General features: G+C 37.9%; 1 protein-coding gene and 1 non-coding gene across 6 annotated transcripts in view; both read left to right on the top strand.

Moving 5' to 3' along the window:
* Kansl1 (KAT8 regulatory NSL complex subunit 1) overlaps positions 1 to 12663 on the top strand; it is a 130984-nt gene that overhangs the window by 92171 nt on the left and 26150 nt on the right. For 3 of the 5 annotated variants that reach the window (NM_001427727.1, XM_063269454.1, XM_063269452.1), the window contains one exon: positions 2416 to 2514. The exons of the other annotated variants lie outside the window; for them this stretch is intronic. In NM_001427727.1, the coding sequence (NP_001414656.1) occupies positions 2416 to 2514 (99 nt within the window). The remainder of the gene's footprint in view (positions 1 to 2415; positions 2515 to 12663) is intronic. 5 annotated transcript variants of the gene reach the window in all.
* LOC120095423 (small nucleolar RNA SNORA21) lies at positions 9370 to 9497 on the top strand. The gene has a single exon (XR_005490895.1). It is a non-coding gene; the product is annotated as a small nucleolar RNA SNORA21 (small nucleolar RNA).

Here is a 12663-nt window from a genome sequence, read left to right as displayed (position 1 = left end):
ATACCTTCCAAAGGCATTATATTCAAGTGGTGCATAGACATAGATTCAAACAAAACTCCCAGTTATGCACATAAAATAAAAATAAATGAATTTTTTAAATTATTAAATATTTTCAAGTAATCTATTCCAAAAAAAGGAAATCATTTAAGGACTGCTTTTGTTATTGTTGTTTTCCCCCTCCCCCTAGAGAGTTCCAAGGTTCAAACACCAATTTCTGTTCTATCAAAACTTGGGTGTTACCTTCTAATACTTAATGTACTCTATATTCCCAAAAGTGCCTTTTAGAGTTAAGTTTTTTGTTGTTCTCTGACAAAAGTACAACTTCTAGTGTAGCTTCCTACTCTTTTATATGATATGGTATCATTTTTGTTTTGGGAACAGTCTGGCCTTTAACTTGTAGCCAAGGAGGACCTTGAACTCCTCCTTCTCTTGCTTCTACCTCCCAAGTACAGTCCCAGTTACTGTTTGTATTGCACTCAGAGTCTCATGCATGTTTATGTTATTGTTTAAATTTTCCTAGGTCAGATAATTGGCTCCCTCTCTCTCCTTTTTATAAAATACTTCCTTGTCTTAGAAAGGGGGAAACAATGTGTTTTAAATCATAAAGATTCATGTAAAGTTTCATAGAGAAGTGCTAAGATAGCTTTCAAGTGAAGTATTCTTTAGTGAGTCTAGGATAGGAGCTGTAACAGCAACAATGTAGACGTTCGTGTTTGTTCCTCTAAGCTTCAGAGTAAATATCTCTGGCTAGAGGCTGATAACAGATAAAGTTAAACAGTCTTTAAATATTTTCTTTTTAACACATTTTTCTTGTTCTTTTCATTATGTTTTTGGAACATGTGTGTTGAATTTTTACTTTAATACCAGGCAAAGAAAGGCAGGGCTGATCTTTTGAGTTTGAGGCCAGTTTGGTCTGTAGAGTGAGTTCCAAGACAGCCAGGACTACACAGAGAAACCGTCTTGGTGGAAAAAGAAAAAAATTAAAGAGCATTGAAACCTGGATACAGAAAGAGCTAACTAAGCCAGGCATGGTGATTTAGGCCTGTAATTCTAGTACTTAAAGAGGCTGAGGCACAAAAATTTCCTCAAATTTGAGGCCATCCTGGGCTATGAACAAACACACGCACACTTACACAAATACCAGTTTTAATAAGAGATGGAGGGAAGATATACTTTTATTTTCAAACTGTAAAGCAGTTGAGCTTCCCATCTTATCTGTGTTATTAGGTGTCAAGGACAACCTTGTCTCATCTATTTTGGTTCTTGGGAGTTTCGTTTGTGGTGAATTCTGGTTGTTTTAATTTGAGTAGGGAAGCTTGAGCTTCTCAAGAGTTGGTCTGTGATACTAGACGGTCTTTAAAAGCAGAACTCAGTCTAGATGGAAATGATGCTGCATACCTTTAGTCCCAACCCCTGAAGGCTGACAGGAAGAGGATCATGATTTTAGAACTAGCATAGTCTGTATTTCAAAAGCCTTGTCTTGATTTGACCATTGATCACTACTCCAAATACTTCAGCCTCATGAGAATTTTGTTTGCTTGTTTTCTGAGTTGGGTCTTATATGTCCCAAATTGGCCTTGAACTGGAACTCCTAATGGTTTTGTCTATTCCTTTCAAGTTCTGACATTACCATCATGTCCAGTTTAGATGTAAAATTTTCAGAAACAATGTATAAGAATTCTTTGTACTTTTTGCAAAAAGATTTTACTTTTAAATTGGTAAGGTTTAGGAGGTCGATTTAACCCTTATGAATTAAGGAAGAAAATATTTTCAAGATTTTGTTTTTTGAGACAGTGTATTATGGGCCAGAAAAGTGACCTTGAATCTGGCCCTTCTCTTATCTTCCTCAATGCTATATGTTGGGTATGAGGCACCAAATTGAGACTGAAGTTTCTTTTAAATGGAGAAACTTTTAATTAAAGTATGCTACTTTTTATTAAGTTTGAAAGCTATTTTTACATATTCATTTATGGCAATATTTTCAAATATTTCTTTGTGGTTTCATATGGACTTTTTCAGGTTGAACTTAAAGACCTTCACACTAAATACAGGGGTGGTGCTCACCTTTACACCCTCTGGGGGAAGGTTGGCAGGGCAGCAGGAAGATCTCTGAGTTTAAGGACAGCTAGGGCTACACAGAGAAACCCTATCTTGAAAAACAAAACAAAACAAAGAAACAAAAAATAATCCAGGGCCTTGCACAGATGAGTACAAGTGCTGCACCACTACGGTATGCCCACAGTCCTAAAATAAGTCTCAGGAAAGTAAAGCTACTGCTTTTGGGGCTAGTTTTGAGCCATAGATTAAGGGAAGGGCCTCTGGTTAACAAACTCTGAGCCCCAACCAATTTGAGATTAATTCCTAAACTTGGTAGTTTATACTACTCACACTGTTTTTCTACTCTTTGTCCTACAGGGCTTGATAGTCCTTGGGGAGGCATCTTTCCCAGATCACACAACAGACTTACTTTCACTTAGTTCTGAGGTGAAGACAGATCATGGGAGTGATAAATTGGTAAGTATAAAAGATAGAAAGGGGGAAAGAAAAAGGTAGCTCTTATAGGTCAATAAACTACAACCACATATAAAGTTACAGAGTAGTGGCTGGATCAGGGCACATAGGTATAACATACTCGTACAGTTTTAGTAGGATAACTTTTCTGGACCAATGTAATTAGGGGAGCAGGCTCTTAAACAAGTTGAAGCAAAAGGGATAGCCAGCCACATTTCCTGTGTTTGTGTGTGTGTGAGTGAGTGTGTGTGTGTGTGTGTGTGTGTGTGTGTGTGTGTGTGTGTGTGTGACAGAGAGAGAGAGGTACAGATTCCAAGCACAAAGCTCTGGTTGAATCCTTAGCACTGAGTAAGCCAGGTGTAGTAGTGATCACCTGTAGTCCCAGTGTTTGGGAGGAGTATCAGAATATCGATCATGTTTTGCTACATAGTGAGTTTGAGTCAAGGCTAGAAAATAGTGGAACCATGTCTCAGGGTTTTTTGGGCTATACTTCCTAAGAGATGAACATAAAGTTCTGGTTAGTGGTGGTGTTTTTGTTGTAAGTAAAAATAAGGAGTTTGGGGATTGGGGATTTAGCTCAGTGGTAGAGCGCTTGCCTAGGAAGCGCAAGGCCCTGGGTTCGGTCCCCAGCTCCGAAAAAAAAGAAAAGAAAAGAAAAATAAGGAGTTTGCTTTATCTATTATTAGTGTTAACTCATAATTTGGTAGAAACCAGTAAGAGTTAAGATAGAGATGTTTGAATTCTGGAAAGGTCTTCATCTGGTTCTGCTGGGTTTGGTTTTGCTTGCTAGTGTTGAGACTGGGTCTTACAAACTTTCTCAGGCTACCTTTGAACTCTGTTACTTCTTCTGTTGCTGTGGTCAGATAACCTGATGAAAAGAATGAATGTTCACAGTTCCAGGAGACAGTAGGTCATGGCGGGGAAGTCAGGAAGCTCTTGGTGTAATTAGTTACACATCAGCAGTTAAGAAGCCAGGAGGTATAGGTACTGGTGCTCAGTAAGTTTTCTTCTTTTTGTAATCTAGGACCCTATTTCAAGGGATGGAGACACTTACTAGTTAACCTAATTTATATAATTCCTCATACATAGGCCTATCCAGCCCCCAATAAAAGAAACCTTATCTATAGGACTGGAGAGATGCCTTAGTGGTTAGGACACAGGCTGCTCTTACAATCAATTCCCAGCATCCATGTGGTGACTCACAACTACATATGACTCCATTCTAAGGGGATCTAGTGCCTTCTGGTCTCTGCAGGCAGCACATGCACATGGTGTGCAGACATGGAAGCAAGACACATACACACATAAAGGAAAGGAAAAACAAGATAAACATAAAATCAAAAATGAATATCTATCTTTTGGAAAGATAGTAAAGTTAATAAATCATTAACAATACAAAAGAGAAAATGTAAAAACAAAAAGTGCCAACATGAATAAGGACTGTCATTACAGACTTCACAAATAACAATTTTATAAATATCTTAATACTACTTACTTTGGCTGCATAGATGAAATATTCAGATTCTTTAAGAGATACAGATTTCTGAGAATCACCAAATACAGTCATTCCTGGTTATCCTTTGGTCTTCCCTTCTTTTACCCTTTCCCATCAGTCTCTAATAGAGAAGTTGGTAATGTTTAAATATAACTTATAAGTACCTCTATATGCTTTTGTCTGTTAAATAACATTTTGATTATTTAATATAACTACACTGTACTTTGTGGGGTATAACAACCCCAAAAGTCCGTGAATGTTCACTACAGACGTCCGTCCATCTTCTGTCATTTCGTATTGACTCACTCTGTAGAGGTGGCATTTGTGGTTACATTAAGACAATTATAAGTAGTGAATTGCATGTTTTGTTTACAAAATGAATTTGTATTTTTAGATCTTTTAAAACCAAAATCTGATGGGAAAAAAAGTAAGAAAAATTTCCATTACTCTTCCTTCTGAACTTAGAAACAAAAAACTCTCAATAGCATTATAGCAAATCAAATAAATGCTTATAGTTGCCTGTGTCATAAACAACAAAATGGTTTCTATTGATCTATCATTGGAGTTGGAGGCAAACTAGAGCAATATGATAGCCTGTTTTAGAAAAGCCTTGAGTGTGGCTCACCAGTAAGAATGCTTGCCATCAAGCTTAATGACCTGCATTCACATGATGGAAGAAGGGAAAACCCCCACAGGTTGTCTTATGGCTTCCACATACGTACATACCATTGTTATGCACCGTTCTACACACAAATAAATAAAATTTAAAATGTTTAAAAAATTGTCAGTGAATTGTGACTAGAAGCGAACTTCCTCAGAAAGTGTCTATTTAGTGTCAGTGCTACTTGGTAAAACAGTGCATTTTCGCCTGTGTAGAAGAAAACAATATTTCAAAGGCATGTTTTTTGTCATAGGCAGAATATAAAGCATTCAAATTAGAAAAGACAAAAGCAAAGTTGACTTTTGAAAACTTTATACCATTGGACATTTTATATGTAAAAGTCTTAAGATAAAAATTGAATGTATTAATAAATTCAGTTGCATTTCAATTTATTGACAGCAAGTTATTGAATAATTAACCATCAAAAAACCACAAACCTGGGTGGTGGTGATGCGTGCCTTTATTTCCAGCACTCAAGAGGCAGAGGCAGAGAGGCAGAGGCAGGCAGAGGGGCAGAGAGGCAGAGGCAGGCAGAACTCCAATGCTGAGCTGGAGCTACCCAAGGAAACTCTTTCCAAAAGAAAAAAAAAAAACAAAAAAACAAAAAAACAAAAACAAAAACAAAAAAACCCGAGAGAGACATACAGCTGAGAGTATGACAGTACACACCTGTAATAACATCACATGTGAGGGAGGAGCAGATCAGGAGTTCAAGATCAGTCTTTACAGTCAGGCTAACCTGGGATACATGAGACTATTTACAGATTAGGGGAGGGGGGCAGAATGGAGAGAATGGCACACATGTTGTCAATTACGTTTCATCAAGTCATCAAATGTCAGAATAATTCATTGGCTGTGAGGGATGTGGTTCAGTGGTAGAATGCTTGCCTATACTTGGCATGAGTCCCTGGATTTGATAACTTTTGTTTGATACTGTATAAAAATTAATTTGAGTATCATTAAATAATTTATATCCATACATAATAGCCCTTATTTGAAGAAATCTGTAAAGAAATTTTACAATTTTTTTCATACAGAGTATAGCTGTGTAAGTCAAGTTAGATAGATTCTGAGTCCCACTACTTTAGCCTCCAAAGCGCTATGATAACAAGAGCTACCATGACAGTCAATTGTTTATTTAGCATGATAGAGTGTATGTTTTCTTGTTTGCTTTCTATCTTTTATATTGAACCTCTTATTACCCAGAGTTTGTCAATTCAGCTAGTCCAGCTAGACAGTTTGCTCTGGGAGCTCTAGATAATAGGAATGCCACTCTGGCCTATGATTTATGTAAGCCCTGGAGATCTAAACTAAGGTCTTCATTCTTGCTTGGCAAGTGTTTTACATGCTGAACCTACTGTTTGCACAGCTGTTCATTTGGTTATTCATTTCAGAGTAACTCCTTTACCATTAATCTTATTTTATTTGTGTGGGTTTAGATTCAGTTGATTGAATTACCTAGATATGGCATTGAGAACTCCCTCAGATTGGCTTCTGTGGCATTTTTACTTGTTTACTTAATGATCTTAGATTTTTGTTTTGAGGTAGTATGTGACTAAGCTGTGCTGGCTGGCCTTGGAGAACAGTGTCTAAAGACCAAGATCTGGAGGCATTAAACCGGACTGTTATTGTTCATACATCTGTAACACATCTATTTTTATTCCATTGTCTGCTCATTTGTATATATTAAAAGTCATGAGTTGTAGCAACCTCGGCAATACTAGAAAGGGCTTTGTAGAGACGAGGACCTAGAGAGCGATGACTTACTGGTTAAGAGCACTTGTTGCTCTTGCAGAGGCCTTGTGTTCAGTTCTCAGCACCCACATCATGGCTCACAACCTGTGTAACTCCATATGCCTTTCTTATGAGGGTATCAGGCACGCATGTGATTGACATATATACACATCCAGCAAAATAATCCTACACATAAAATAATCTAAAGATTAAGACAAGCCTAGCTACATTGTGAAATCCTGTCTGGATCAACAAACAAACAAACCCATGAATTGCTAACAATGGATCATAATAGTTTTCACTTTGTTACTGATAGTTACTTGTTTGTTTTTGTTTTGATACTTGGTATTGCTTTCCCAGGCTCACCTCCAGCTCACAGCAATCCTCTTAATTCTGCCTCCTGGGTGCTACAGCTAGAAAGATGTGTGCCACTACATTTAGCTGTAATTCAGTAGACTATGTGAAGAGAGCTTTATGATTAACCAGCTCATATGAGAAACAACTTTACTAACCTAGAATACAGTGTTCATGTACAGAATGTTGTCGCTATTATATAGTCCAAATTGCTTTCTGAAATTAAGTAGAAATTTTAGATTTTTTCCCCCCTTTCTTTGTTTGCCTGTTTCTTTGGTGGGGTTTTGTTTTGACACAAAGTCAGTCTACACAACACTGGCTGTCTTAAAACTCACTATGTAGACAGGCTGGCCTAGAACTCTCAAATATTTAAAGGCATGTGCCACCATACCTTGCCTTCCTTGTGTCCTTTTTGGTGGGTAATAATGTTTTTGTGATAGAGGTGTGTATTGTCTTCCACTTATCATAGTCCCCTACAAAATGGTTGAGGTCTGGGGTGGGGGTAAGAAACAATAATACAGTTCTAAAAGGCTACATTTTTCTCTTTACCTCCTTTCTCATCTACCATTACTTTTGGGTTATCTTTTTTTTATTGCTTTTTGTACACAAATGGGTGTTTGTACACTGTTTTGTTGGTGTGCGTGTGTTTGTTGTTGTTTTGAGATGAGATCTCAGCTGAGAAACTGAGCTGTAGCTGAGAAGAGCCATGGCTGGAGGACTAGGGATTCATAAGTATCCTCTACTACCTCACTCACATCTCCTCTAAAGACAAGTCAACTTCCTTCTGGTATAAATGCTGTTTAAACGACCATTCAGTCCTAAATTCAATGGAGGATTTTGTTTAGTAAAAGCATTCTACCTCTGACTATTGGTTAATAATGTCATTAAAGTATTCTATATTTTTACCTTTTCCTTCAACTGAACTACTAAGTATTTTTATTTCTCAGAAGTATGCTAAAAATGTAAACTCTTCAGTAGTTCAGGATAACAGTCTTCTTACCTTTGGTTAGTCATGAGTAACTTCTTTTCCTTTCATTCCCTGGGAATATTGAGTGGTGTTTTGGCCTGATAAAGGTTGGAGGGTAGAGTTAAAGGGATAGAAACTGGCTGGGAAATAATGATCCATTGCAATAACTGTTGACTGGCTCTAGGTCCCTTTAAGTAAGTTGGGCTGTGAATGATGACGTTAAGTAATTAGGATTTACTATAATTTATAACCTATTTCCTTAGGATGGATGGATGGATGGATGGATGGATATATATTTGCAACAATGTGTATGAATCCTGTTTTAGGTTTATTGGACTTTAAACAACACCTTCTTTTGAAATTTTGAGAATAGTAATTTAAGGGATGCAAAGCCCTGGTTCAGTTGCTAACACCATACAAGCCTGGCGTAGTGCTACATACCTGCTGTCATCACCACAATGAGGTATCAGAAGTTCAAGGTCGTTATCAGCCAGATGAAAGGAGGCCAACCACGAATACATGTCTCAATAATCAACCCACAAAAAGTAAAGTGCAGTGAGGTGTGTGACCTCATTTTAGAATATGCTTAAACTGATACCAGATAAGTAACTCAGCAGGTATGGAATATTTACAGTCTTTGATTTCCATTTAGGATAATATCCTGGCTGAAGTGCTAATTTGTACGAATGACTGGTGCACCTTATTTGTAGTAAACATTTGATGTTGTCGCTTAAAACTATCTTGAGTGTCAGAAGACTCAGCTGGCACTTGCTCCAAAAGCCTGGTGACCAAAGTTCAGTTCCCCTGTACCCACTGAAAGTTGGAGAGAACCAAATTTACAAAGTTGTCTTACAACCTCTGCACACAAGCAAGGGCACCATACACAGACCCAGAATAGTATTTTAAAGAACAAAACTCCAAAACTATGCTAAGTATCATTGAAATGATGGGAACTTTGAGCTAAGAAATGGTTCATTAGAAAGTTTTAAAGATGATTGATTTATTTTAAGCTAAAAATATAAAACTAAATTCTTTGTCACCCAGTTTGCCTTGTAATTTTGATGTTTGTCAGGGGATACCTAAACCAAACTAAAATATTATGTTTAAGCTAAGCAAAATGATGTGTGTAAGAAAGTGATATTTCAAGAAGACATGGTGTGATGCTTATGAGTGACTGGTTTTGTTTTCTTCTTGTTTTGGCCACACCAACCTTGAATGCTAAGCAGTCCCTTAGCTTTCCAGATGCTCAGCTTCTAAGTTCACATGAACTTACTTCTCATACGTCCTTGTCCCCGCCTCCAAATACGCCCTATGAAAACCTCTACTCAATATGATTTTTTTTCTTCAAGGCTTTTTGTGACATTTCTTTGGTTTAGATAAGAGAGCAAATTATATCTCTGTGTTAATTATTTCATGCGTTATACCTGATTTTTCCAATAAAAGAAAGAAAAATTTTACAGTATCCCTCATTACCTCTAATTCTCACAATTACTCCTAAAGGCAGTCCTTTATGGCCCTGCTTTAAACGGAGAAAGATTATGAGTGCGTTTTTTTCTAGCACCTTAACTTTTCTATGCTTCTCTCTAACTATGAGCTATATAAATCCTTAGAGTTCATCTGAATATTTATTAAAAAAAAAAAACTCATCCCCTTTTAAAAGCACTCAGTGGGCCTTTTGCTAATAACCCACTGAGACTTTAAGAAAGGGGCACTTTTGGGTGAAGTGGCAACATGATGTGTTGTTTTAATAGTTTCTTTTCTTTTTTAAAACAAGGCCTTAGTGTGTAGTCCTGACTGGTCTGAAACCTATACCGATCAGACTGGTGTCAATTCAAGAGATACACCTGCCTCTGGCTGCTCATGGTGCTGTGGTGGGACAGGCCTTTGCTCCTAACAGCCAGACAGATCTGATTTCAAGCACAGCCCAGGCTATACAGAGAAAAGAAACCCTGTGTCAAAAAAACAAACAAAAGTGTGTGTCCCCACATCCACCCTTTCATACTTTCTTATTGGGGGTATTGAAGACATTTGAATTGTGCTTTCATTTTCTGAGGACACTAGTGATGTAAACACTGCAGTAGAAATGATCAAGCCTAAAGTGTATCAGCATTGTTTATGAAATGTTTGTTAACATCTTTGCGGCTTTTAGACTGCAGGATAAAGTGTGTTTTTTTTTGCCTTAGGGCGTTATGAATGTGTTTAGGGAACTGTGAGTGACTTCACATATTTGTGAATAAAATAATTTAAAAATGTACCTTTTGTGAAAATTAAAATCATATTAAAGAATAACAGATCTGAATTTAATTGCCTGTTATTTTATAACAAATACCTGTCTCTTACATCAGAGAAAAGTTTTATATTTAAATATGTACATCTGTAGAAAATTAAAGGTAGCTGCTGAGCAGAAATTTCCTGTGATTACCTGTGATTTTTACTTCCTTACTTTCCCTTTAAGGAAGATCTTTCCATAATGAGCTTTTGTAAATATATTTTGTAATAAGATTTTTGTTAAGAATAGTAACTGTCGGACTGGAGAGATGGCTCAGTGGTTAAGAGCACAGTCTCCTCTTCCAGAGGACCCGGGTTCAATTCCCAGCACCCACCTGGCAGTTCACAACTCTCTGTATCTCCAGTTCCAGGATATGACACCCTCATATAGACATACATGCAGACAAAACGCCATTGCATATGAAATAAAAATAAACAAGGTTTTAAAATTCAAAGTAAATAAAAAATTTTTTTAAAAAGGAATAGTAACTATTGGGGTCCGAGAGTCACCCCACAAACTACACAAACACTGATCTCAGTTGGACAGGGATGGTTTGTTGAACACATAGGCTAAGACTGATTGATCGGGGCAGTAATTCAGAATTCAGGGCTGAGGCTACTACCCCAAATATCTTTTTCTGTCAGCTTCTAAAGGGTAAAACAGCAAAATAACACAGGTGAAGGAAGTCTGGTCATGGGCTCTAACCAAAGCCATTTTAGACATAATGGTTTTTATTGACCTTTAATTTGATGCGTCCTACATAAAGCTTTGTAAAATTTAAGATTAACAAACCTCAGAACATAACAATATGTGCTCAGCATGATATTGCTCTGAGTCAGGTTATTTTTCTGTCAGTGACTAGCGGGCGTATTACAGCAGCAGTGTTAAATTGACTGGCAAAACAAGATGGCAAACTCTTTTAACCCCAGCACTCAGAAGGCACAGGGGTAGGCTGATGGTTGACCTCTTAATATTTCTGCCTCTGCTTCCCTGGTGCTTGGATTACAGGCTTATGTCACCATGCAAGCCTATATTACCCAATTGTAAAGGAAGTTTTAAAATAGTTCTTCTCTAATACGGTTGTGATTTTTTTTAATGTATTTTTCAGTCATAATTTATGTGCATGGGTGTTTTGCTTGCATGTATATTTGTTTGCCATATGTGATGTCTACCCACAGTGACAAGAAGAATGTGTCACATCCCTTGTAGCATAGTTAAAACAAGACTGTCTTCATATGGAAACTCAGAAGAGCAACCAATCCTTCCTCATGTTGTGGTGACCCCTAACTATAGAATTATTTTTGTTGAGGTCAATTCTAGCAGCAAACCACCGAACTGAAGATAGGACCCCCTTGAGGGGAATTAGAGGAAGTATTGAAAGAGTTGAAAGAGCTTGAAACCCCATAAACAATGCCAACCAACCAGAGCTTCCAGGGACTAAACCACACCGAAAGACTATACATGGACTGACCCAGGGCTCCAACTGCATATGTAGCAGAGAATAGCCTTGTTGGGGCACCAGGGGAAGGGGAAGCCCTTGGTCCTGCCAAGGTTGGGTCCTGCCAGTGCCGGGGAATATGGAGGGGGCAATAAGGGGAATGTATAGGAGGAATACCTGTATGGGGGAGGGGAGGGAATGGGGGCTTATGGACAGGAAACAGGGAAGGGGAATAATGTTTGAAATGTAAGTAAAGAAATATATCTGATAAAAAAATGAGGGGTTGGGGATTTAGCTCAGTGGTAGAGCGCTTGCCTAGGAAGCGCAAGGCCCTGGGTTCGGTCCCCAGCTCCGGAAAAAAAAAAAAAATGGAAAAAATATTTTTGTTGCTACTTTGTAACCATAACTTTACTACTATTTTGAATTATAATGTGGATTTATTTCCCAGTGGTTTTAGGGGCGACCCCTGTGAGAAGCCCCGGAAGGACTCTCAGCCTACAGGTTGAGAAACACTGGTCTAGGATACACTAATCCATAGCATTGGAAGAGGGTAGGCTGGGAACCCTGCTACCTTGGACCATTCACCTATTAAGTGCATCTTAGCAACTACAAGAAATTCAGAATACCCCAGAGCTAATTCTGAGTGTGAGAAATCAGAAACTACAGTCATCGTCTTTATGTGCTTTTTCTGCAACTCCAGAATCAATGATTAGCTGCACTCCTATCCTTATTGCCAAAGATATGATTGACACTCAGACTCCTCACCCCAACCTCCATTTGGTTGTTTCTACGTGAGTCTCATGTAGCCCAGCCTACAATTGATTTCTTGTTCCTCCTGCCACCTCCCAAATGGTGGGATTATCCCATACTCTCTTACCTCTTTTGAGTTATATATAAACTGTAAATATAATATTTGTTTTATATTTAATGGAGTTTCCTTAAACAACTTCCTTATTTGTATTCTAAATATATATTTGATTTGTATAAAGGTAGTTGTTAGTCTAGCATGCACAAGGTTCTGGGTTTGATCTGTAGAACCAGATAGAAAATAAAACAGCAAACGATTGCATTCATTTGAAATTTGTATGTATGTGTGCAGTTGGGTGCATAAGTGTATGCGTAAGTGCTGAGGCAGGAGGCAACATCAGATGTCCTAGTAACTACCTTTTTCTTATTTTGTCTCTCAGTGGATTGGGGCGCTCACTGATTCAGCTAGGCTAGCTGGACACCACCT

This window comes from Rattus norvegicus, chromosome 10, assembly GCF_036323735.1.
Source record: "Rattus norvegicus strain BN/NHsdMcwi chromosome 10, GRCr8, whole genome shotgun sequence".
Lineage (NCBI taxonomy): Eukaryota > Metazoa > Chordata > Mammalia > Rodentia > Muridae > Rattus > Rattus norvegicus.
Note: the sequence above shows the minus strand (reverse complement) of the source record. Positions and strands in the feature narration are given on the sequence as shown.